The 26741-nt window shown below is 42.6% G+C and overlaps 1 protein-coding gene across 4 annotated transcripts in view; it reads right to left on the bottom strand.

Annotated features, from left to right (window-relative positions):
- Positions 1 to 26741, bottom strand: part of ttpa (tocopherol (alpha) transfer protein) — a 74174-nt gene that overhangs the window by 4246 nt on the left and 43187 nt on the right. For 3 of the 4 annotated variants that reach the window (XM_072254453.1, XM_072254465.1, XM_072254457.1), the window contains exons 2-4: positions 21709 to 21862; positions 19801 to 19994; positions 14276 to 14993 (exon numbers count right to left, since the gene is read on the bottom strand). In XM_072254453.1, the coding sequence (XP_072110554.1) occupies positions 14361 to 14993; positions 19801 to 19994; positions 21709 to 21862 (981 nt within the window). In that variant the 3' untranslated portion in view covers positions 14276 to 14360. Of the gene's footprint in view, positions 1 to 14275; positions 14994 to 19800; positions 19995 to 21708; positions 21863 to 26741 lie in introns of those variants that run through there. The other variant, XM_072254473.1, reaches the window with a different exon arrangement.

The following is a 26741-nucleotide window of genomic DNA, read 5'->3' as shown; positions in this document are numbered from 1 at the left end:
GGGTCCCGGTCCTTGCTTAGGCAGGAGTTGATTCTGGCCATGACCAACCTCTCAACCTCTCTGTGGTGCACTTCACCACAGTAGATGAGAGTGCAAAGGTGTGGCAGTCATTGAGGTATCTCACCCTCTGCTCTTCTCTGGTACTGGTATGATTGTTGCCCTTTTGAAACAGGTGGAACCTCCGACTGCAGCAGTGAGAGACTGAAGGTGTCCTTGCCAGTTGGTTGGCTCCTACCAGGTAACAATCAGAGCCTGATGACTTGCAAGGGTTCACCAGCTTGAAAGATGTTCGGATGTTAGCCTTCAACTCAGGGATCACAGGGTCACCAGATGCTGCGGGGCTTTGCACCAGGTGTAGTTTTATTCTCCTCTTCAAAGCATGCATAGAATGGTCTTTAGCTCATCTGGGAATGAACTATCACAGCCATTCATGATGTTAAGTTTCACCTTCGCGTTTGTAGAAAATAATGTCCTGCAAACCCTGCCAGAGCTGAAGTACATCCGATTCTGTCTCTAACCTCAAATGGAATGCTTGTTTCAGCCTTAAAATAGTGACCTGTAGGTCATATATCGATGTATAGTCTAGAGCACCAGTCTTGAATGCCATCTCAGCAGACTACTAATCTCCTGGTTCATCCTTGGGTATATCCGGAATGTTCTCAAAGACACACATTCACCCACACAGGTCTTGATGAAGTCCGTGACAAGAGTGGTGTATTTATTTGGATTCAAAGATGAATTCCTGAATATTGTCCAGTCCACCAACTTAAAGCACTCTAGTAAGCAGTCCTCAGCCTCCCTTGACCATACCTTCTTGGTCCTCACAATTAGTGCTGTAGTCTTTAGTCTCTGCCTGTACATCAGGAGTAGAAGTACAGCCAGATGATTGGACTTTCCAAAGTCTGGATGTGGGATGGCATGGTAGGTGTTTTTGATGGTAGTACAATAGTGGTCAAGTGTGTTGGCTCCTTTGGTTCCACAGGTGATATGTTGGTGAAAGTTGTTCAGAAATTTCTGTGAGTTGGCCTGGTTGAAATCCCTCAGAATGATAGTGAAGGCTTCAGGGTGCACTGTTTTGTGACTGCGGATCATGGTGCTCAGCTTCTCCAGTGCCAGCCTGACATTGGCCAGAGGTGGAAGGTACACTATTACCAGGATGAGAGCAGAAAACTCCCTCAGCTAAAATAAATACTCTAGCCTGGAAGAGTGGGAGTGAGAAACATCTGTGCATCACGATGAGTAAATCATGAAGCATACTCCAATTGCACTATCCTTAAAAAGTCCTACTGTCCTGTCCTTGTGGTGTATGGTGAAGCCTTTGGGCTGCAGTGCTGCATCTGAAATGGTGGGCTTGAGCCATGTTTCAGTGAAGCAAAGTACACAACAGTCCCTAATGTCCCTCTGGTACTGCAAACTTGTTCTGAGTTATCAATTTTATTTTGCATAGAGTGCATTCACCAATAGGATAGTCAGCAGTGGGGGTCTAAGGACTCTATGTTTCAATCATACCTGCAGACCCACTCGCCTTTTTTCTGAAATGGGAACTGCACTCGCAACATGAGTCTGCCATTCAGGGCCCACTGATTTTGAATATCAGTCAATTTTCTAAACATCATAAAATGATATCGCTTACTGAAGTACCCATGGCTGTGACTGTAGATTTCAGCTGTAGTACTGTAGTCCTAAATGGGAATATATGATGAACCCAGTCGGAGTTCCATTTATTGGCACCACCTTGATTGTAGTGCCTTAATCATTAACATATTGAAATCAAATGGAAAATAGCGTCAGGAGATATGGAAAATGTACTGCTGATTATTTATCACCTCTTTTACAATATTGCAAGGTTTTTCAAATTGACCTCCACCTCATCCAGAGGAACACGAGAGATCAAACAAACTATGAAGTCTAAGGCTAGAGCTTACAAGGTAGCAAAGTCTAGTGGAAGGCCAGAAGACTGGGATTTTTTCAGGATCCTGCAGTGAGATTGCAAAGAAGGCTAATCCAAGAGGAGGCGTTTGATAATGAGGGAAAACTTAGGGGGCATGACAGGATAGAGGTCAAGCAGTTTCCATTAGTGAAAGTCTCAAATGGGAAAATACACACAGTGGCCACTTTATTAGATACTCCTGCGCATCTGCTAGTTAATGCAAATATCTAATCATTCAATCATATAGCAGTAGCTCATTGCATAAAAGCATGCAGACATGCTCAAGAAGTTCAACTATTATTCAGTTCAAACATCACAGTGGGGAAGAAATTTGATCTAAGTGATGTTGACCGTGGAATGATGTTTGGTGCCAGATGGGGTGCTTTGAGTATCACAGAAAATGCTGATCGCCTGGGATGTTCATGCACAACAGTCTCTAAAGTTTACAGAGAATGGTGCGAGAAACAGAAAATATCCAGTGAGCAGTGGTTCTGTGGGCAAAAATGCATTGTTAATTAGAGAGAGGTCAAAGGAGGATGGCGAGACTGATTCAAGCTGAGAGTAACTCAAGTAACCATGCGTGACAACAGTGGTGTGCAGAAGAACATCTCTGAACTCAGAACACATTGAACTAAGCAGTAGATAGGCTACAGCAGTAGAAGATCTCCTGTATCTAATAAAGTAGCCACTGATTGTATAGTAATCAGATAAGGGGCTCACCACTTTGAACTGAGGCATATGGGAATTCCTTCTTGCAGCTGGAATTAACTGTCCTGGAGCATCATGAAGACTGGAGTTGTGGAGATGTATAAAGAGGAAGTAAACATTTATTTTAAATATCTAGGAATTGAGGATAATGTGGATTGACACAGAAGAGGTCTTAAGGCATGATCTCATGAATAGTGGGGATGGCAGGAGGCTGGCTCCTGCTCCTATGTTCTTCTGTTTGGTTTTCAGCAAATTTATCTCACCATCTCAACATGGTACTTTTACAGACTAACCCATTCGCACATAATGTTCTAGCATTTTTTGGATGATAAAAGGATTTCACACATTACTTAGATGCTTTATAACAATGATGAGCTCTTCTGGTGACAAAAGGAGTTGGAGTTAAAAATAAAAGATCAAGTCTGCAGTGTTTCCAACAAATGTCTTGCTTGTGCAGGAGATTAAATGTTGGTCATATTCTACACGAGATAACTTGACATTGCTTCTCTGATAAAGTGTGGTCTACTCTGGCACTTCCAGAAAAATCAGGCAGCCATTTTAAATATGAAACATAGAAACATAGAAAACCTACAGCACAATACAAAGCTGTGCCAAACATGTCCTGACCTTAGAACTACCTAGGCTTACCCATAGCCCTCGATTTTTCTAAGATCCATGTATCCATCCAGGAGTATCTTAAAAGGCCCTATTGTTTCCACCTCCACCACCACTGCCAGCAGCCTATTCCACGCACTCACCACTCTCTACCCATGACATCTCCTCTGTACCTACTTCCAAACACCTTAAAACAATGCCCTCTCATGCTAGCTATTTCAGCCCTGAGAAAAAGCCTTTGACTATCCAAATGATCAATGCCTCTCATGATCTTGTACACCTCTATCAGGTCACCTCTCAATCCTCTGTCGCTCCAAGGAGAAAAGGCCAAGTTCTCTCAACCTATTCTCCTAAGGCACGCTCCCCAATCCAGGCAATATCCTTGTAAGTCTCCTCTGCACTATTTCTATGGTTTCCACGTCGTTCCTGTAGTGAGGCGACCAGAATTGAGCACAGTACTCCAAGTGGGGTCTGACCAGGGTCCTATATAGCTGCAACATTACCTCTTGGCTCTTAAACTCAATCCCATGATTGAAGGCCAATACACCGTGTGCCTTCCCACAGAGTCAACCTGCACAGCAGCTTTGAATCTCCTATGGACTCGGTCCCAAGATCCCTCTGATCCTCCACACTGCCAAGAGTCTTACCATTATTACTATATTCTGTCATCATATTTGACCTACCTAAATGAACCACCTCACACTTACCTGGATTGAACTCCATCTGCCACTTCTCAGCCCAGTTATGCATCCTATCAATGTCCCACTGTAACCTCTGACAGCCCTCCACACTATCCACAACACCCCCAACCTTTGTGTCATCAGCAAATTTACTAACCCATCCCTCCACTTCCTCATTGAGGTCATTTATAAAAATCACAAAGAGTAAGGGTCCCAGAACAGATCCCTGAGGTACACCACTGGTCACTGGCCTCCATGCAGAATATGACCACTCTTTGCCTTCTGTGGGCAAGCCAGTTCTGGATCCACAAAGTAATGTCCACTTGGATCCCATGCCTCTTTACTTTCTCAATAAGCCTTGCACGGAGTAAGTGCCTTCCTAAAATGAATCTATCTCCCTATCTGCTCCTCTGCTGAGATAAATGCATACCTCCTGCTAGATGATGCTCCTTCAATAGCATCCTTCCAGTCTTCCTATTAATCTTTCTCCAGACAAAGGATTTTCAAATGGTCACCCATTGTCCAAAAGCTAGAAGGTTTTCAAAACTTCTTTCACACTGAATACGAAAAAAATGATTTGAGAATTCATGCACATGAAATTCATACAGCATGAAAAGAAAATGCTACAAGCACATTTGCATGATTACATTCAAAACACTTGAATTATATCCGTATACGTCCCAAGTTCTTTGGAGAAGATCACAATCGGGGTAATGTGGTAGGAATCACTCATGCGCACATGGTATCCCTTCCGCATATTCATGAAGCTTCTGCCCATTTTGAGTGAATGCTCTCACCAACCAGCCAGAGCTCCAATGAGAAACTGATGACACACACAGACTGGAAATCCCATCCCCCCAATATCCGGTGCTGTAGCTTCTGGAGTTAAAATTGACCAGCATTGTTTGAATTTGAATCTTGCTTATCCTTAAACAGCAAAATGCTCAGGACTCCAAAATAGACTGTAACATTTCCAGTCCCTCTCCCTCTTTATTTACTGTAGCGACATTAAAACAGCATTTCTAAAGATCTTCCAATATGACAAACAACATGTTCCACATATTAACAATGGATGACTTGAAACACTTCTCTTGAATAAATCTCTTTAAATTAGAATTTGAGAATGTCACAGCATTTGTGCCTTGCCCTTTGTTCAGATCAGTTTTAAACCTCTGCCCTTCCCATTTGCTCCTGCTCAGTCGCACACTGTGCCCTAAAGGTGCTTGTTTCCAATTATTTGTCTCTTATGGGCATGGGCTAGATGCACCAAGTGGGGCCCACAAGATCAGCAGTTATTGTATGTCAAAAATTCAGCTTTTGGCTTTATTTCAGCACAAAATACAGGTCCTATTTCTCCCAGTAAGTCTTTTCAATATAAAGCTTCAATGATGGCTTTGTTTATGATCAAATCATTTGAAAACCAGCTGGTATTGATCCAATGAATCAAGTGATGCTAAGTTTATAAAAGAGAAATAAATCTGTTTTCATAACATGATCACATAGGTTACTAAAATGATGCCTTTTTCCTGCTTTATGTTGAAAAGTTCTATTTTAACAATATCTTTTAAAAAATTTCTGTGACGATTAACTGTATATCTGGTGAACCTTTTACATGGCAGCTATGATGAAGGAACTAGTTAAGGTCAGAATTTGCTTTCATACTCTCACCTCATACCGGCATTAAAAGTTCAAAAATTTCAAATTAAATTTATAATCAAAGTACATATATGTTACCATATACTACCTTGACATTCACTTTCTTGCAGACAATTACAGGAAAAGAAGAATTTTATTGAAAACCCATACATGAACAAAGACTGACTAACACCAATATACAAAAGAAGACAAACTTTGCAAATTAAAATAATAGAGAACGAGTTGTAATGAGTCCACAGAAGTGAGTCTGTTGGTCATAGGAATTAGGGATATAAGAATGGTTCTGATAATTGGATGCCATTCTTATTTCTTGAAAGGTGATTATCGTTCAAGGGTAATTGTTTTTAAACTCAAAATATTTTTTAACCTTAAAAGCATGATGCCTTTATTGTATACTTTAAGTAATTCCTCTCCTTGCCTTCCCTGTTTTAATTAAGTTCCCAGACTCGCAGTCAGGCCCATGCTGTCCCTGACCACACCCCCCCCCCCAATCTTCCCAGTAGTTTGCTCAGTTAGTTCATTAACTGCCAATGTTTCATGTCCACCATTCTTGGGTATGTTCTTTAGTTCTGGAGTGCTGCCACCTCCAACTGTTTCTCTTCCAGCTAGCTGATCGCTCCAGTTCATGATCCCCATTAGCCAATTCTGCACCGTTACTTCTCTTAAACCTCCTCATGAATTCCTGTCGTTAAACCCCACTAGTCTCTTTAGGCCTCTGATACATTGTCACCTTCTCTGGGTCACAACCTTAACAATTTTTCAAGCTGTGCTTCCAGCTCCATGTTCTGTTATTGGTTTATTATGATTGGTTTTGGTTTATAAGCAAGATACTGTACAGTGAAAAGCTTGTCTTGTTCATACAGATCAAATCATTATGCAGTGCATTGATTAGATTAGATTAGATTATGACACTCAGTCCTAGTTTATCGTCATTTAGAAATGCATGCATTAAAAATGATACAATGTTCCTCCAGAATGATATCACAAAATATTACTTCTGGTAATTCCCTCCCCCGCCCTTCCTCTATCCTTATTTCACATCACCTCCCTCATAGTTCCGCCTCCTACTATTGTTCTCCTGCCAATCACCTCCCTGCTTCCCCTCCCCCACCCCTTTGTCTTTCAAATTACTGTTTTTTTCAACTACCAGCATTCTTCAAACTCTCCCCAAAGTTCTTCCTTCAGTCCTGACGAAGGGTTTCGGCCTGAAACGTCGACTAAGCTTTTCAACTGATGCTGACTGACCTGCTGAGTTCCTCCAGCGCATTGTGAGTGTTCTTTTGACAACAGCATCTGCAGATTGTTTTGTGTTCACAAAAAAACAGGACAAACCAAAGACTAACACTGACAAGACCACATAATTATAACATATAGTTACAGCAGTGCAAAGCAATACCATAATTTGATAATGAGCAGACCATGGGCACGGTAAAAAAAAGTCTCAAAGTTCCGATCAACTCCTGATAGTCCTGATAGCAGGCGGCAAAAGGGAGAAACTCTTCCTGTCATAAACCTCCAGACGCCGACAACTGCCAATGCATTGGAAGCACCTGACCACAGCCGACTCTGAATCGGTCCGAAAATTTTGAGCTTTCGACCAGCCCCTCCGACACAGCCTCTCCGAGCACCAACCTCTGCCGAGTGCTTCGACTCCGCCGCGGCCGCCGAGCAACAAGCAAAGCCAAGGACTTGAGGCCTTTCCCTCCGGAGATTCTGGATCACACAGTAGCAGCAGCAGCAAAGAAGGCATTTTAGAAGTTTCTCCAGATGTTCCCCTGTGCTCTCACGTCTGTTTCCATCAAATCAGGATTGTGCACGGCACCCTACTTGACAGATAACAGATATCATTCACCAGAGTGGCCACTGCAAGCTGCGTTGCGCTGCCATCTTCTCCTCCTCCGTTGTTCTACCATTGAGGTAGAACAAGGTAAAACTGCAGGAGGTGCGGTGCAGTAAACAATAAAGTTCAAGGTAAATTGTGAGGTCAAGAGTCCATCTTATCCTGCAAGAAGTCCATTCAGGAGTCTGAAAACAGTGGGATAGAAGCTGTCCTTCAGCCTGGTGGCACATACTCTCAGGCTTTTGTATCTTTCGTCTGATGAGCAAGGGGAGAAGAGAGAGTTTCTGGGGTGAGTGGGGTTTTTGGTTATGATGGCTGCGATAGTGAGGCAGCAAGAAGCATGAATAGAGCTTATGGAGAGGAGACTGGTTTCCATGATATGCTGCGCTGTGTCCACAATTCTGCAATTTCTTGCAGTCATGTGCAGAGCAGTTCCCGTACAGGGAGAATGCTTTCTATGGAGGATTGATAAAAATTGGCAAGATTCATCGGTGATATGCCAAATTTCTTTAGGCTCTGGAGGAAGTAAAGGCAGTGGTGAGCTTTCTTGGCTGCGATATCAACATGGTTGGATCAGGATGCACACACCTAGAACATTGAAGCTCTCAATCCACCCAACCTCAGCACTAGGTCGACAGGAGTCTATACACAGCCACCCTTTCTGAAGACAATGAGTAGCTCTTTTGTTTTGTTGACATTGAGGGAAAATTTATTGTCATGACACCATGTTAATAGATTCCCTATCTCATACCTGTTCTCCGACATCATTAAATGAGGTACAACCCACCATGGTGATGTCATCTGCAGACTTGTAGCTGGAGTTAGAGCAGAACCTGGCCACACAGTACAGAGGGAAGTAGAGTAGAGTGGGTTGATGCTTTAAAAGATGTCATTCAGCCAGTCATCAAAGTGACAGCTTTGAAAGAGACATCAAATCAGTCTCACTTTCCTGCTCTCATTGGGCCATTGTGGGAGTGGGCTAGTGTTAGAGTGGTCAGGCTTTGGCAAAAACAGGCACAGGTCAAGGGTGCTGAATCATTAATTATTTATTATGATTCTGGAATTTGGGCTTGAGAAGTTGGATCCAAAGGTATAACAAGCTTGGTGAGAAGAGGCTGAGTAAGTGACGTAGGTGAGTGTGAAACTCAAGAGTTTCAGAAGGAAGGCACTGATAAGAACAGGAAAGCATTTTTTCATCTCAGGATTACTGCCAGTGCTATGTGCTGGTCAGGGCAGGAATATGATGATAGTACAGATGAATTAATGGCTGAGGAATTGGTGCAGGGGACAGGGTTTCAGATTCCTGGATAATTGTAACCGTTTCTGGGGCAGGGGGACCTGTACATGAGGAATTAGTTGCACCTAATCTGCAGGAGAACCAATATCCTGGCAAGGAGATTCACTAGTGCTACTTGAGAGAGTTCAAACTAGTATCGCAGAGGGACGGGAACCAAAGCACCAGGTCAGAAAGTGGAGGGATGGAGAGGAAGTTAGATGTCAGGGACAGTAGAAACAGACAGGAGCAAAGTCGTAGATATGAAGGGATGGATAGTTTGAAGCGTGTGTATTTTCATGCTTGGAGTATTCTGGGTAAAGTTGATGAACTTAGAGCATGGAACTATGACATTGTGGAAATAACAGACGGTTGAGAGAAGGACAGTAATGGGTACTTAATAGCCCAGAGTTGTGATGTTTTAGAAAAGACAGAGAGGGAGGTAAAAGAGTAGTCGGGGGGGGGGGGGGGAGGTGAGAGGTGCACTACTAATCAGCGACAATGTCACACCTGTGTTCAGAGGGAATATAATATAGTGGAGAGCTCATCCACTGAGTTTATATGGCTAGAACCCAAAAATAGTAAGGGTGTAATCACTTTGATAGGATTGTACTACAATTCATAATCTCCTACTTTCCCCGCCCCCCCCCCCCCCCATTAGCCACTGGGGCACTGAGTATCAGATTGTAATGAGCTCTTCAGGCCTGTGCAGGAAGCCAGAGAGCACTGGGCTCCAAGGTGTATACAGCACATGAGCTGGTTAATTGTTGTTTAGTGTTCATGGAATCTTCATCTCATGTTCTCAATATTTATTTATTATATTTTTTTCTTTCTCTATTTGCACAGTTTTTTGTCTCTGCACCCTGGGTAAATGCCCCATTTGAGTGGTTTTTCACTGATTCTGTTGTGGTTATTATTCTATATAGTTAATGAGTACGCCCACAAGAAAATGAATCTCAAGGTTATATGTAGTGATATAGATATACTTTGATAACAAAATTTACTTTCAACTTCCTTAACATAAACTGGGACCTTCTATGCGCAAGTGGTTTAGATGAGGCAGAATTTGGTAGGTACAACTCCTTATCACTAGGAGGAATTCTCCATCAATATGCAGACTGTCCAAGAAGAGGGGCTGTACTGGGTCTGGTGTTAGGCGATGAGCCTTGCCGCCTGTTCAACCTTTCAGTGGGTGAATAGTGACCACAACTCCCTAAGTTTGAGATAGTTATAAATAAGGATAAGTATGAACTTTGTAGGAGAATATTAAATTGGAGCAGGGCAAATTACAAGAGCATTGAACTAGTGAGAGTTAATTGGAAACAGTTATTTTTGGGCAAATCCATACATGTCACATGGAAGGTGTCTAAAGGCCAATTTCATAGAGTACTGGACAGGTATGTTCCAGTCAGAAGGAGGGATAAGGATGGCAAGATAAGATAAAAGAAAATCCCAAGCCGTTTTTATACATACGTTAGGCGCAAGAGGATAACTAGGGAGAGAGTAAAGTGTAAAGATGGGAACATTTGTTGGATGCAAATGATGTGGGTGTGGTCCTTAATGACTACTTTACACCAGTGGGGCAGCATGGTAGTGTAGGGGTTAGCACAATGCTTTATAGTACCAGTGACACGGGTTAAATTTTGTAAGGAGGTTGTACATCCTTCCCGTGACCGCGTGGGTTTTCTCTCATTGTCTGTAGACATACTGCACTGGTTGGTAGGTTAATCAGTCATTGTAAATTGTCTCATGATTACGCTAAGGTTAAACCAGGGGTGGCTGATTGGCGCTGCTTGAAGAGCCAGGAGGGCCTGTCCCATGCTGTAAAATAAAATAAAAGCATTCACCAAGGAGAAGGATACGGAGGATACGGAGATTAGTGCCGAGAGTATTAATATGCCACAACATTTCCAAGTAAAGGAGGAGATAGTGCTGGGTCTCATAAAGAGCACGAAGGAGGATAAGTCTCCAAGGCCTGAGGGGTAGACCCCAGGTTATTGAGAAAGACAAGTTAAGTGATTACTGGGTGTTATGTTTTGCAACTCCAAAAACTAATTGAAAGAAAAACACAGGACATGTGTACTTAGTTTCTTATCTTTAGTGATGCGCTCACATATGATAAGGAGGCTAAATGACGAATGCCATTCATGTGCTCCTTAATTTAACACATAATGAACTATGTAAGCAAAGAATGTTTAATCAAATAATATATTTACAATATTACTCAAGTATTACTGAAATAATAAATACACTACACTGCTCCCTGCTCAGCTATAAACAATCCAATATAGAATGCATCTCAACTCTAGTCTATATATATATACACACAAACACAGAGGCATGCATAAACAATACAACAATATAGAGACATCCACAGCACAGTGAATTTTAATGTAATACACACAAATTGTTGGAGGAGCTAGCAGGCCAGGCAGCATCTATGGAAAAGAGTAAATAGTTGATATTTCAGGCTGAGACCCTTCATCAGGACACTTCATCCTGATGAAGGGTCTCGGCCCAAAACGTAGACTGTACTCTTTTCCATAGATGTTGCCTGGCCTGCTGAGTTCCTCCAGTATTTTTGTGTGTATTGCTTTGATTTCCAGCATCTGCAGATTTTCTCTTGTTTGTGATAGTAAATTTTAAACTAAATAAATTTAAAATCAGGTCTAAAGATTTAATCGCTATGGAGGATTTCTTACTCTTGTGGCCGTGAAACAATTTCAGATTTGGGGGCCTCCTCCGTGGTGGCTGTAGGAGTTGACTCTGGATCTGCAGGAAGTGGTTCTGACAGCTCTGGATACCAGCCTTCACTTACAATTGACTCTGCTCTCCATAACCGATCAATGTGTCGCCTCCAGATGATATCAGATGTAATCTCCACTGTGTAGGACAGTGGTCCTATTCTGTCCTGAATCTTTCCACGTACCCACTTTTGATCACCTCTAGTTCCTTACCAGGAGTGTATTTCCAGGAGTGAAACATTAAACCTCCTTGTTTGAGGAGCCCTCAGTTTGTCTCAGTTGTTTGTCCTGCCTACTCCTTCTGAGATTGGGTTTCAGCAGATCCAAGCACGAGTGTAAGAGACAACGCAGGAACAGCATAGCTGGTAAGTTCTCGTTTGTGGCGTGTGCTGCATTGTGACATGCAAGGAGGAAATTGGTGAGATTCTGATTCAGTGTCAGTGCAGTGTGTTCTGCTGACATTGCTTGCAGTGCATTCTTTAGACTCTGGACAAACATTTACACCAAGCCATTTGCAGCTGGGTGGCCCATTCCATTCATTTTCAGGAATGACTGTGGACCGTTGTCACTGACTACGTGTTCTGGAACTCCAGTCCTGCCAAAGAGGTTTCTCAACACATCAACAGTGTGCGAGGCTTTTGTGGAAGCTATTGGGAATACTTCTGGCCATGTTGTAGTTTCATCCACTACTACAAAAAAAAATTTGCCTGGCAAAATCCAACTGAACTCTCTGCCAGGGCAATGCAGCCCACTCCCAGGAACAGAGGGGCATTGCTCTTGGCATTTTCAGGACGTGTTGGCATCCCAAACAGTGCATCGTAAGGTACTTGATCTGCTGATCAATTCTAGGCCACCAGACTATCCTTCAAGCCAATGCTTTCATTCTGACCATGCCTATACGACCAGCATGTAGTTCCTCCAACATTTCAGATCTTAGCTTGGATGGTACAACAACTCTCAATCCACGCATAAGGCAACCCCCATTAAGGGTAAGTTCATCCCCGTACTGGTAGAGATAGGTGAACTGGAATTTCTGCTACACATTACAGCCATTTTGGTTTCCCTGTGGATCATCTCTTCTGTAAAGGGAGACTTTCAATTTGCATTTGGAGAATACATCAAAAGAAGGGTCCTGTGCTGTAAGTTTTTCAAGTATTTCCTTTTGCAAGGGTAAATGGGACAATCCATCAAAATTTCCATAATTAGTTGTTCTCTTGAATTCAGTCTTGTAACCGTGTCCTCCAAGACACAGATCCCATCCCTGCATTGATGCTGCTGGTGTTAGTGGAACAACTTTCCGTGGATTGATAACGGACACTGTGCTTCATGATCAGTAATGAGGGTAAACTCCCATTCAAGAACTGGTTGAAACGTTTTACACCCCAACTCAGATTTAAAGCCACTCTGTTAGTCTGTGCGTAATTCTTCTCTGCAGCAGTAAGGGAATGTGATGCAAAGGCTAATTCCATCACACATATGACATGACTGGGTGATGTGGATCATAATTTAGTACAGTGCCTTTGTCCTTGGAAAGCTACCTCATACTGCATTGTCCGTTGTCACTTCTTTCCAATCTGTAGTAATGAGTTCAAGGGGTGGAGCACAGTAGCCGGGTTTAGCTGGAACCTGTTATAGTAATTGACAAATCCTAAAAAGGACAATATCTGTGACACGCCCTTTCACTCTGGGTATCCAACACTGCCTGAATTTCCTCAGCACACTTGTGTAATCCTTGTGCAACAATGGTGTGTCCATAGCAAGGGATGTTTGGTTTAAAGAATTCACAATTGTTGAGTCATGTTCCGAGCCCATATATTTCTAATCTTTTCAGCACTGTCTTGAGATTTCGGAAGTGTTCCTTGTCATCCTCACCAGTAACGATGATGTCACCAAGGTAACGCTTGAGTAGACTGCCTTGCAGCACCTGATCCATAGGTTTCTGCCAGAGTGCAGGTACAGTTGCTACTCCAGAAGTAAGCTGATTATAGTGATAAAGCCCTTTGTAAGTGTTTATGGTGAGAAACACTTTGGACTCCTCTCAATCTCCATCTGTAGGTAGGCCTTAGCTAAGTCCACTTTACTGGTGTTGCCTTCCAGACAGGTTTACAAAGCCATCCTCCATCCTGGGCAGAGGGTATTAATTTACTTTCAGTACTGGGTTGCTGCTTACAAAGGTAAGGTGGGGGGTGGGTAATATTGAAGGAGATATAAGGGACTTTTTTTTAACAGAGAGAGAGTGGAGGGTGCCTGAAATGTGCTGCCTGGGGTGGTGGTAGAAGCAAATACATTACAGACTTTTAAGAGATGCTTAGATAGGCACATGAATGTGAGCAAAATGGAAGGATATGGATATTGCGTTCTCATAAGGAATTAGTTTAGTTGGCCATTTGACCACTAATTGGTTCAGTACAGCTTGTGGATCGAAGGACCTAGTCCTCTGCTGTATTGTTCTATGTTCTATTTCCAGCACATTTCTTCGCTAACTCCCTTTTGAAAGTTTATTATTGGATACACTACCATTACTGTTCCATCTGTATCTTCCAGATCATATCAAATTAATGCATTATAATAGGTTTCTTCATTTTTCATAAATGTTATATTTGCATTCATCTGCCACTAAGTTTACCTCCTTTTTAACCCCAGTTAAATTTTTGCAGATTTTGTTCGCCTCATTAAATCATCCTATAAGGATTCCTAAGAAAATCTTCACATGGTGTTCCTCACTTAGCCAATCAGATACTCCTTGGCCAGTTAAGCTTGGGAAGATGAATGTTGAATTGACTTTATTTCTTACATCCTTCACATACCTGAGGAGTAAATATCTTCATGTCTCCATATATATGTGTAATGTGCAATCATAGTAATTCATAATTATTTATAATAAATAGAACAGTCAATGTAATATACACTAAAATCAGAGTGAGTTAATTAGTCTGATGGTCTGGTGGAAGAAGCTGTTCCGGAGCCGATTGGTCCTGGCTTTTATGCTGCGGTACCACTTCCTGGATGGTAGCAGCTGGAATATATTGTGGTTGGAATGACTCGAGCCCCCAATGATCCTACGGGCCCTTTTTACACACCTGTCCTTGTAAATGTCCTGAAGCATGGGAAGTTCACAACTACAGGTGCGCTGGGCTGTCCGCACCACCCTCTGCAGAGTCCTACAACTTAGGGAGATACAGTTCCCATACCAGGCAGTGACGCAGCCAGTCAGGATGCTCTCAATTGTGCCCCTGTAGAAAGTTCTTAGGATCTGGGGGCCCATACCAAACTTCCTCAACCATCTGAGGTGAAAGAGGCGCTGTTGTGCCTTTTTCACCACACAACTGGCGTGCACAGACCACATGAGGCCCTCAGTGATGTGAATGCCGAGGAACTTGAAGCTGTTCACCCTCTCAACCCCAGGTCCATTTATGTCAATAGGGGTTAGCCCGTCTCCATTCCTCCCGTAATCCACAACCGGCTCCTGTTTTTTTGCGACAATGAGGGAGAGGTTGTTTTCTTGACACCACTGTGTCAGAGAGATGACTTCTTTCATGTAGGCCACCTTGTTATTCAAAGAAAACACTTAGCATGGGGTTGTTACAAAAGGGACTTGAATACTTCATTCTGAGGACACTATCTTGAGGCATATGCTTTGTCATTTTAGCAAGCCTGATCTTTTTACTCATTACATTACTATTTGATTCTTCTTTCAAGTAGAACACACACCTCAATCATTTTCTCTATTGCATAACACCAAAACCTCAAAGCAAGTTAACAGTTTCTAATCTATGTTTCACTAAAACATATACTGTTAATGCTGCCTTTAATTTCACATTTGAGGAACCAATAATTTTATACTTAGTGATAAAAGCAGAATAGTTGTACCTGGTGTTCTTGCAATATACATGTAACGCGCTGTAAGGATTCACTGCTAATGTAATGACTTCTCTGTAATGTTCACTGCTGAGGTAATGGTTTCTCTGCAGCAGCAATGTTTGGGTTATGGCTGGAGATAACAGGACTATGGTATGCCTGTTAGCCAGTCAGAGATTGTTGCTCTGTGTTGTGAATCTGGAAAGATGTTGTTTTCGCGGTCCTTGGTCAAGGAGAGATGAAGAGGGAAGACACGTGTGGAGAGAGCTGGTAGACCACTGGACGGACTGGACTGGGATCTGAGGGGCCGAAGGTCAACCATGCTCAGAGGAGATTGATGATGGAAGAATGACTACTGAGTGAACTCCAATGTGCACTTCTGACTTTTCCTTGAATTGGGCTCTTTTTTTTATTTTCATTACTAACCCTATATTCAGGTTAAGATTCATAAAGTTCACTCATTTAATTGTATATGGTGTACTGTCTGATATTTTGCATTGTGGGTTTGTAACTGGGAGGTACATTACACAGCATCCACACAAATGTGCTTTCCCCGTTTGGTGGGGCCAAAGGCCGTTTCCCCTCGAAGAATACGAGCTGGGCGAGCCTGAGAGTTACATACATTACAGTTTTACATTTGTGCAGTTTCAAAGAATTTTTTGTTTTCACCTTGCACTGTAAGTTCCAGAAGGTTAAAAATTGCCATTTTGAATTGTAATCACTCTCATGCACTTCCTTAGTAATAAAAATGTAGCATTTAATCATAATTTAACATAAGTTTATCAAAGAAACATAGAAACATAGACATGGAAAACCTACAGCACAATACAGGCCCTTTGGCCCACAGAATTGTGCCGAACATGTCCCTACCTTAGAAATGACTAGGCTTACCTATAGTCCTTTATTTTACTAAGCTCCACGTACTTATCTAAAAGTCTCTTAAAAGACCCTATCATATCCGCCTCCACCACCGTTGCCGGCAGCCCATTCCACACACTCACCACTCTCTGAGTAAAAAACTTACCCCTGACATCTTCTCTGTACCTACTCCCCAGCACCTTAAACCTGTGTCCTCTTGTGGCAACCATTTCAGCCCTGGGAAAAAGCCTCTGACAATCCACACAATCAATGCCTCTCACCACCTTATACAACTCTATCAGGTCACCTCTCATCCTCCGTCGGTCCAAGGAGAAAAGGCCGAGTTCACTCAACCTATTCTCATAAGACATGCTCCCCAATCCAGGCAACATCCTTGTAAATCTCCTCTGCACCCTTTCTATGGCTTCCACATCCTTCCTGTAGTGAGACGACCAGAACTGAGCACAGTACAGGTGTGGTCTGACCAGGGTCCTATACAGTATAGCTGCAACGTTATCTCTCGGCTCCTAAACTCAATCCCATGATTGATAAAGGCCAATACACCATACGCCTTCTTAACCACAGAGTCAACCTGCACAGCTGCTTTGAGTGTCCTATGGACTCGGACCCCAAGATTCCTCTGATCTTCCAAACTGCCAAGAGTCTTACCATTAATACTATATTCTGCCATCATATTTGCCCTACCAAAATGAATCATTTCACACTTCAGAGTTTTAAAAGTTTTCCAAAATGCTTTGTAAGATTACTTAGAAGTGACAAATATAATGAGGAATTCCGCATCCTTCCTAGCTGCGTCAAGTATGGCAGCCAAAAATGGTAGATGGAATTTCCTTCTAGGTTACAGTCCATTAATTCTGGGGAAGAAGATCCAACGTAATTCAAAATCTAACAATAAGCATTGTTACAAGCAACACACATCAAAGTTGCTGGTGAATGCAGCAGGCCAGGCAGCATCTGTAGGAAGAGGTGCAGTTGACGTTTCAGGCCGAGACCCTTCGTCAGGACTAACTGAAGGAAGAGTGAGTAAGGGATTTGAAAGTTGGAGGGGGAGGGGGAGATCCAAAATGATAGAAGAAGACAGGAGGGGGAGGGATAGAGCCAAGAGCTGGACAGGTGATAGGCAAAAGGGGATATGAGAGGATCATGGGACAGGAGGTCCGGGAAGAAAGACAAGGGGGGGGACCCAGAGGATGGGCAAGAGGTATATTCAGAGGGACAGAGGGAGAAAAAGGAGAGTGAGAGAAAGAATGTGTGCATAAAAATGAGTAACAGAAGGGGTACGAGGGGGAGGTGGGGCCTTAGCGGAAGTTAGAGAAGTCGATGTTCATGCCATCAGGTTGGAGGCTACCCAGACGGAATATAAGGTGTTGTTCCTCCAACCTGAATGTGGCTTCATCTTTACAGTAGAGGAGGCCGTGGATGGCCATGTCAGAATGGGAATGGGATGTGGAATTAAAATGTGTGGCCACTGGGAGATCCTGCTTTCTCTGGCGGACAGAGCGTAGATGTTCAGCAAAGCGGTCTCCCAGTCTGCGTCGGGTCTCGCCAATATATAAAAGGCCACATCGGGAGCACCGGACGCAGTATATCACCCCAGTCGACTCACAGGCGAAGTGTTGCCTCACCTGGAAGGACTGTTTGGGGCCCTGAATGGTGGTAAGGGAGGAAGTGTAAGGGCATGTGTAGCACTTGTTCCGCTTACACGGCTAAGTGCCAGGAGGGAGATCAGTGGGGAGGGATGGGGGGGATGAATGGACAAGGGAGTTGTGTAGGGAGCGATCCCTGTGGAATGCAGGGAGGTGGGGGAGGGAAAGATGTGCTTAGTGGTGGGATCCCGTTGGAGGTGGCGGAAGTTACGGAGAATAATATGTTGGACCCGGAGGCTGGTGGGGTGGTAGGTGAGGACCAGGGGAACCCTATTCCTAGTGGGGTGGCGAGAGGATGGAGTGAGAGCAGATGTACGTGAAATGGGGGAGATGCGTTTAAGAGCAGAGTTGATAGTGGAGGAAGGGAAGCCCCTTTCTTTAAAAAAGGAAGACATCTCCCTCGTCCTAGAATGAAAAGCCTCATCCTGAGAGCAGATGCGGCGGAGACGGAGGAATTGCGAGAAGGGGATGGCGTTTTTGCAAGAGACAGGGTGAGAAGAGGAATAGTCCAGATAGCTGTGAGAGTCAGTAGGCTTATAGTAGACATCAGTGGATAAGCTGTCTCCAGAGACAGAGACAGAAAGATCTAGAAAGGGGAGGGAGGTGTCGGAAATGGACCAGGTAAACTTGAGGGCAGGGTGAAAGTTGGAGGCAAAGTTAATAAAGTCAACGAGTTCTGCATGCGTGCAGGAAGCAGCGCCAATGCAGTCATCGATGTAGCGAAGGAAAAGTGGGGGACAGATACCAGAATAGGCACGGAACATAGATTGTTCCACAAACCCAACAAAAAGGCAGGCATAGCTAGGACCCATACGGGTGCCCATAGCTACACCTTTAGTTTGGAGGAAGAGGGAGGAGCCAAAGGAGAAATTATTAAGAGTAAGGACTAATTCCGCTAGACGGAGCAGAGTGGTGGTAGAGGGGAACTGATTAGGTCTGGAATCCAAAAAGAAGCGTAGAGCTTTAAGACCTTCCTGATGGGGGATGGAAGTATATAAGGACTGGACATCCATGGTGAAAATAAAGCGGTGGGGGCCAGGGAACTTAAAATCATCGAAAAGTTTAAGAGCGTGAGAAGTGTCACGAACATAGGTCGGAAGGGATTGAACAAGGGGTGATAAAACAGTGTCGAGGTATGCAGAAATGAGTTTGGTGGGGCAGGAGCAAGCTGAGACAATAGGTCGGCCAGGACAGGCAGGTTTGTGGATCTTGGGCAGGAGGTAGAAACGGGAAGTGCGAGGTGTGGGAACTATAAGGTTGGTAGCAGTGGATGGGAGATCCCCTGAGCGGATAAAGTCGGTGATGGTGTGGGAGACAATGGCCTGGTGCTCCTTAGTGGGGTCACGATCGAGGGGTAAATAAGAGGAGGTATCCGCGAGTTGTCACTGTGCCTCGGCAAGGTAGAGCATTGTTAATTTCTTTTTAGCATAATATGTTAAAATATTTAACAGTTGTTTAAGATTTAACAAATGTTTAGCTATATGTATTCTCGCATACAAGAAACTAATTCAGATTTATGGGAAAAGAAACAATTTCAGACCATATTTTTGAGTAATTTTATTCCTTCAGCTGGGTTTTTGATCAGTAAATCTGTATCATACTTATTTCATTGAAGCAGGCTAGATTTACTAAGGCTGGAATGATCTTCAAATATCTTTTAGATAGTGATTTTATTGCTTCTTCTTATTTGGTATTTTGATAAACTTTGCTCACATTCACCGAATTCAGGTTTAAGAAAATTAAAGTTGGTGGGGGTAAAAGTGATCCTTTTTGCTGAGAAATTTTCTACAATGGTTGGATTTTAATACTTAGTTGCAAGCTTCAGAAAAAAATCTGGGTGTAGTGTGAAACTGAACATAGTCTGCCAGTACAGTACCTCATATTCAATGGTAGAAAATGTGACTGTTGTCACTGCGGTTGGTTATAAAGCAAACATTTAATTCAAAATTTAACTGAAGACAAAAAACTTACTACAATTACTGCAGCAATTCTTTTAGCAACTATTGGATTGATCTGTAAAACGTGAGCAAATCGCCATCCATAGAGATCAAAGATAACCTTTACACCATTTTGTTGTGTCTTGACCTCCTTCACAATTAATTCTGATGTGATCAGGCTGACACGAAATACTTCGTAGACTGAAAACAGCTTGGGATCCCAATGTCCTAGAAAAAGAAATGGACAGTGATCAGATACCAGTCATTTTCCTTTACTTCAACCTCACTCAGAAAAGATAAATTCACTCAATATCATCTAATAGAACTGCTTCAGATTTCCCTTTTTATTTCATCTCCACTGTTTGGTAACCTGTGAGAAACATCATACATGATTCTAATTCCATCCATTATTTACCCCCAGCTCCATTTTCACACAATCTCAAGACATCCTTACCTTACAACACCAACATGACTGCCAGGATCATGTTGACCTGCAACCAGGAGTTGTAATGCAGAAGGCAAGAATCTACTGGAAATCAGGATGAGGCTCAGTCAGACTGAACCAAGGGGCCAGATAGACTTGTTTCCAGATCCTCAACTTTGGCACGGCCCCTTTCACTTAATTGGGAACACTGGGCTTGTCAAAGACATTGAAGGCTAGAACAAGGGCTGCAACAACATGAATAGGAAGTTTGTTAAATAGCAGGAAAGAATAATAGAGAAGAAATGTTCACACTGGAGGGAAGTTACAGTCAACTTCCTCAGAAGTTAGTAGTGCAGCCAATTTTATTAAAATATGGTATGTGTTAATGGTTATGATTTGGATGTACAAGCCAGAATTTCCAAATATGCAGACTTTAACATTTAGAGTTTTAATGAAATACAGGGGACAGTAACGGCCTTCAACGAGATACGTACAGGTGGATAAGCGGCAGAGAAATATTGAGATATATGAAATGTTTATGTTCGTCAAAAGGATAAACTCTCATGTGACATCCTAATACACACATAAGCCGAGAAATCAGATATAATTATGCTTATTTTGTTTAAGTACACACTGTTTTGTAAATGCCTTGAAAAATGGTGACCATTTCTGATAGAAGTCCCACCCACTGCAGCTTCTGGATGCAACTCACTGTAGGGTAGCTGATGCTTTGTTTGTATTATTTCCCCATGAGATGATGCAACCAACATCCGCAATGCTCATTTCTGCCTTGCCAGCAAAAAACAAGATGAACTAATAATGTGCAACCTATGACCTCAATTTATAGCTCCCAGCAAAACAGAAAGGCAAGCCATGCGACAGTAGATATGCTATAAAGAATCCAGAGCAACACTCACAAAATACTGGAGAAACTCAGCAGGTCAGGCAGCATCTAATGGATGGAATAAAGAGCCAATATTTCAGGCTGAGACCCTTCATCAGGACTAGAAAGAAAAGGGGAAGGAGCAGAATCAGAAGATGGCAGGGTGGGGGTGGGGAGAGATGAAGGAGTACAAGCTAGAAGGTGATAAGTGATTTGAACAATAAAGAGATCACTAGATGTCCTTAGCAATATTCACGTTACATGCTTCATGCAAATAAAAAATACTAAATGTTGTAATAATTCCAAAAACTACAGAGGTGCAGTGTGTTGCCGGCTTAACCAGGAGATGGCATGGGGAAAAGTACAATGCATGAAAATGCTGTCTCCATGAACAGTATAACAAAACTGCTAATATACTCAAAATAACAGAATCTTGAAAGGAGAAAACAATCAACATTGGTTTTGCAATCATTCTCATGCTAACTAGGATATTTCCTTGTACATTCCTCATATTAATGCTTCGTTTATTTAGCAAAGAATTCCCCTGAAGACTAGGGAGTACAGATTAATGAGACTCATGTGCAGTACAATGAGCTTCTTTAATTACAGAATCAAAGGGAAGATGCAGTACTTACCAATCTTGTATATCAAAACTCTGCTTCCACTAGAATCACGAGACCTCAAAACTGCATGGTAACCAGCCTTTAGGAGACCTATAATGGATGAAGGCCTCAGATCTGCGCTGATCTCAGGGCATTCAGCTCTCCATTTATGGTAGTTTGACAGTAACTGTGAAGTGAACATGGAAAGGTATTATTTGGGCAACAGGATTCCTCACTCCTTGAATAATTGAAAAGTAATGCCAAATTTTTACTTTTATTTTTAAAAATTCACTGTTATTATGTCTCTCTGGAAGTTATCTTTCTTAATGCACAATTCCTCATACAGATGAAGGTAGAGCAGTGGATATAGTGTATATGGATTTCAGTAAGGCATTTGATAAGGTTCCCCATGCAAGGATCATTCAGAAAGTATGGAGGCATGGGATCCAAGGAGACCTTGCTTTGTGGCTTGCCAACAGAAGGCAAAGGGTGGTTGTAGATGGTTTGTATTCAGCATGAAGGTCGGGGACCAGTGGTGTTCTGCAGGGATCTGTTCTGGGACCCCTTCTCTTTCTGACTTTTATAAATGACCTGGATGAGGAAGTAGAAGGGTGGGTTAATAAGTTTGCAAATGGCAAAATCTGGGGGGTGTTGTGGATAGTCTGGAAGGTTGTCAAGGTTACAGCGGGACATCAATAGGATGCAGAACTAGGTTGAGAAGTAGCAGATGGAATTCAACCCAGATAAGTTTGAAGTAGTTCATTTCAGTAGGTCAAGTTTGAAGACAGAATATAATGTTAATGGGAAGACTCTTGGCAGTATGGAGGATCAGCAAGATCTTGGGGTCCCTGTCCATAGGACATTCAAATCTGCTGTGCAGGTTGACAGTGTTATTAAGAAGGCGTATGGTATGATGGCCTTCATCAACCATGGGATTGAGTTCAACAGCTGTGAGGTAATGTTATAGCTGTAAAAGACCTTAGTTAGACCCGACTTGAAGTACTGTGTCCAGTTCTGGTCAACTCACTACAGGAAGGATGTGGATACTATATAGAGAGAGAGAGCAGAGGAGATCTACAAGGATGTTGCCTGGATTGGAGAGCATGCCTTATGAGAATAGGTTGAGTGAACTTGGCCTTTTCTCCTTGGAGCGACAGAGGATGAGAGGTGACCTGATAGAGATGTGGATAAGATGATGAGAGGCATTGATCATGTGGATAGCCAGAAGCTTTTTCCTAGGGCTGAAATGGCTAACATGAGGGGGCTTAGTTTTAAGGTGCTTGGAAACAGGTACAAGAGGGATGTCAGGGGTATGTTCTTCACACGGAGAGTGGTGGGTGCATGGAATGCACTGCCAGTGTTAGTGGTAGAGGCGGATACAATAGGGTCTTTTAAGAGACTCTTAGGTAGGTACATGGAGCTTAGGAAAATAGAGGGCTATTCAGTAGAGTAATTCTAGGCAGTTTCTAGAGTAGGTTACATGGTCGGCACAACATTGTGGGCTGAAGAGCTTCTAATGTGCTGCAGATTTCTACGTTATATGTTTCTGTGTTCTATATACAAATGTTTAAATGGTACCATAAATGAATTTTACTAAAAGTCAAATCAGCACTTGCACACTCCAGGAAAAAATTTCTCACCTTCCATAAGCATATTGCATGTACTCATGAAGCCCAACATGTCAATCTGTGTCTATCACTTAGCCACAAATCTAGTTCTTAAACAATGTATTTGCATCCTGCCAGCGCACAGAACACAAACATTGCAGAAGGCCTGAACTGAAGGGATGAGCCATGGTGTGGTGTTAAAGGACCTGACATTACCTGGCTTTCTGCCACCGTATTATTCAATGCAGCCTTATTCTATGTTCTCATCCACAGTAGTTGCCCTGCTCCAAAAAGACATGACATTTCCTAACCCTACAATTCATCTCCATTCTTTTCAAGGTCTCAAGAAGCCTTCTATAGATTGTATAATAAGTACCAATTTTCTACCCAGTTCTGATTTTATCCACAATATTCTCCACTACCACCAAACTTTTCTACAATTCTACATCTACTCTTTTGCTCCCCTTTTCATATTCTCACTTGGTCCCAGATCATCTCCCTAGCTCACTTTGACATTCCCCCCTCTCGATTATCCTCTAGACCAAATACTCTGAACTGGCAACTGAAGCTGCCCAGAATGGCTGGAAGACCAAGATTTTCCCTGTAGAAGTGGGATGCAGGGGATTTGTTGCTACATCTACGACCAGTCTATTGAAGAAGATGGGGGTGAGGGGTCATTTCCTCCAACAAGCAATCAAGTCCTTGTCAAATGCAGCAGAAGAAAGCAGCAACTGGATTTGGATTATCAGGAAAGACAACAACCGGGCTGCAAGATGAAGACAGGAGGGTATGGAACTGAGTGGGGTGTATTTGGGATGCCAGGTAGCACCGCTGAGCCCTCTGGAGACGTCATGGGCTTATCAACGAAACGTCAAAGAAGGAGGGTGCCCACCGGATGACTCTGATGACGTACCTACCCTCCCTCCTTGTCACCACATATCCAAACCCACTGCCAACATCGAGACTGCCAACCTACTATAGGGATTGAAACATCTAGTAGCTCTACTACTGGCCTGACCATCACCCATTGAATACTTTTCCCAGCACAACTGGTCTCCCCACTCCCCACCACCATCTCCTCCATGTCCATAGGCTCCTACCACTTTGATTGTGTTCATAAATTGAGGATGAAATGCCTTTTTGACTCTGTATACAATATATCATCACTGAATTGCACGCTCCCTAGTGCAGCTCTTCTTCACAGTGGAAAATGTACACTGAAGAATTTTTTTGCCCAGTAATGTACTTACTGTCCCATGTGACTATTTTTAAGTCTCAATAATGAAGCATTACCTTTAATTGCAGAAAAGAGACAGAAAAGATGAGTGTCTGAATTACTAGAGAGGGAATTTGTTGAATGCCTATGAGATGGCTTTTTAGAGCAGCTTGTGCTTGAGCCTGCTCAGGGAAAGGCTAACTTAGATTGGATGTTGTGTAATAACCCAGATCTTATTACAGAGCTTAAGGTAAAGGAGCCCTTGGAAGCCAGTGATCATAATATGATTGAATTCATACTACAATTTGAGAGAGAGAAGCATAAATCACATGTATCAGCATCACAATGGAATAAAGGGAATTACAGAGGCATGAGAGTGGAGCTTGCCCAGGTGGACTGGAGAGGGATACTAGAAGGATGACAGCAGAACAGAGATGGCTGAAGTTTCTGGGAATAGTTCACAAGGCGCAGGATAGAAATGTCCCACAGATGAAGTAGTTCTCAAATGGCAGAGGTAGGTAACCGTGGCTGATAAGAGAAGTTAAGGATTGCATAAAAGCAAAGGAAAGGCCATATAATGTAGGAAAAGTGAGTGGGAAGTTGAATGATTGGGAAGTTTTTAAAATCCAACAAAAGGCAACTAAAAAAGCCATAAGAAGGGAAAAGATGAAATATGAGGGCAAACTAGCCAATAATATAAAGCAGGATACTAAAAGTTTTTTCAGTTATATACAGAGTACAAGGGAGGTGACAGTTGATATTGGTCCATTGGAAAATGATGCTGGTGAGGTACTAATGTGGGACAAAGAAATGGCGGATGAACTGAATGAGTATTTTGCATCAGTTTACTAGCAGCGCGCCAGACCTTCGAGAGTATCAGGGAGCAGGAGTGAGTGCCATTGCTATTAGAAAGGAAAAAGTGCTAGGCAAACTGGAAGGTCTTAAGGTGGATAAGTCACCTGAACTAATAGGACTACATCCCAGAGTCCTGAGAGAGGTTGCTAAAGAGATAATGGATGCATTGCTCATGATCTTTCAAGAATCACTTGATTCTGACCTGGTTCTGGAGGACTGGAAAATTGCAAATGACACTCCACTACTTAAGAAGGGAGGAAGGCAAAAGAAAGGAAATTATAGGCCAGTTAGCTTAACCTCAGTGGTTGGGAAAATGTTGGAGTCTATTATTAAGGATGAGGTTTCAGGGTACAAAGACTAATTATAAAATAAGTCAAAGCATAGTTTCTGTAAAGGGAAATCTTGCCTGACGGAAGTTCTTTGAGGAAGTAACAAGCAGGATGGACAAAGATCCCACACACCCAGCTCATGGACTGTTTGTCCCACTCCCATCAGGGAGGATGCTATGTAGTGTCCATGCCAGGACCACCAGAGTCAAAAACAGTTACTTTCCCACACAATAAGGCTCATCAACACCTTCACCCATCATTTCAGCCCCCCATACACCAACTTCATTACTTTATCATTTCCTGTTAGTCTCATTATGTACAGACACTCCTGTGCCTCACATTACATCATGGACATACAATCAATCTATGTATATAAACTCTTATGTATTTATATTTATTGTTTTTTTAAAATTATAATTTTCTTTATCTTATTGTGTTTCATTTTCTGCTGCATCAGAGCCAGAGTAACAATTATTTTGTAATCTTGAATCTTGAATGAATTGTCAATGTGATACTCAAAGCCGCAATGAACAGGCTATTGAAAACAAATAACTTATGGTTCCTCAGTGGTTGAAGCATTTGGTAACTTTCACTGTTTAAGCTCATGAGTGATTATGACTATACAACTTCCACAATGATTAGATTCATAGATAGTGGAAACATACCTTTGGCCCACTGATTCCACATTGACCATCAAAGATCCCCGTAAATTAATCCCGGTTCACCTTCGTCATATTCCTTCAATGCTCCACCAAATTCCCCATTGTACCTACACACAAGGGGCAATTTGCATTGTATAATTATCCTGTCAACAGGCACATCTTTGGGAATGTGGGAGAAGACTAGAGCAATGGAGGAAATGCAAGCTGCAACAGGGAAAATGTGCATACTCCACATTCTGACAGGACTGATGGAAGGAAAAACAACTTGGTGTCAGGTCCTCCAAAAGATAGAGGAAATATACAATCAATGGGATCACCGATGACTGGCCATTAAAAAATGTCATACAAGAGTCAGTTTTTCATGGAACCAGACCAGTACTGATTTGCTGCTGAATTC

This window comes from Mobula birostris, chromosome 1 (assembly GCF_030028105.1).
Source record: "Mobula birostris isolate sMobBir1 chromosome 1, sMobBir1.hap1, whole genome shotgun sequence".
Lineage (NCBI taxonomy): Eukaryota > Metazoa > Chordata > Chondrichthyes > Myliobatiformes > Myliobatidae > Mobula > Mobula birostris.
Note: the sequence above shows the minus strand (reverse complement) of the source record. Positions and strands in the feature narration are given on the sequence as shown.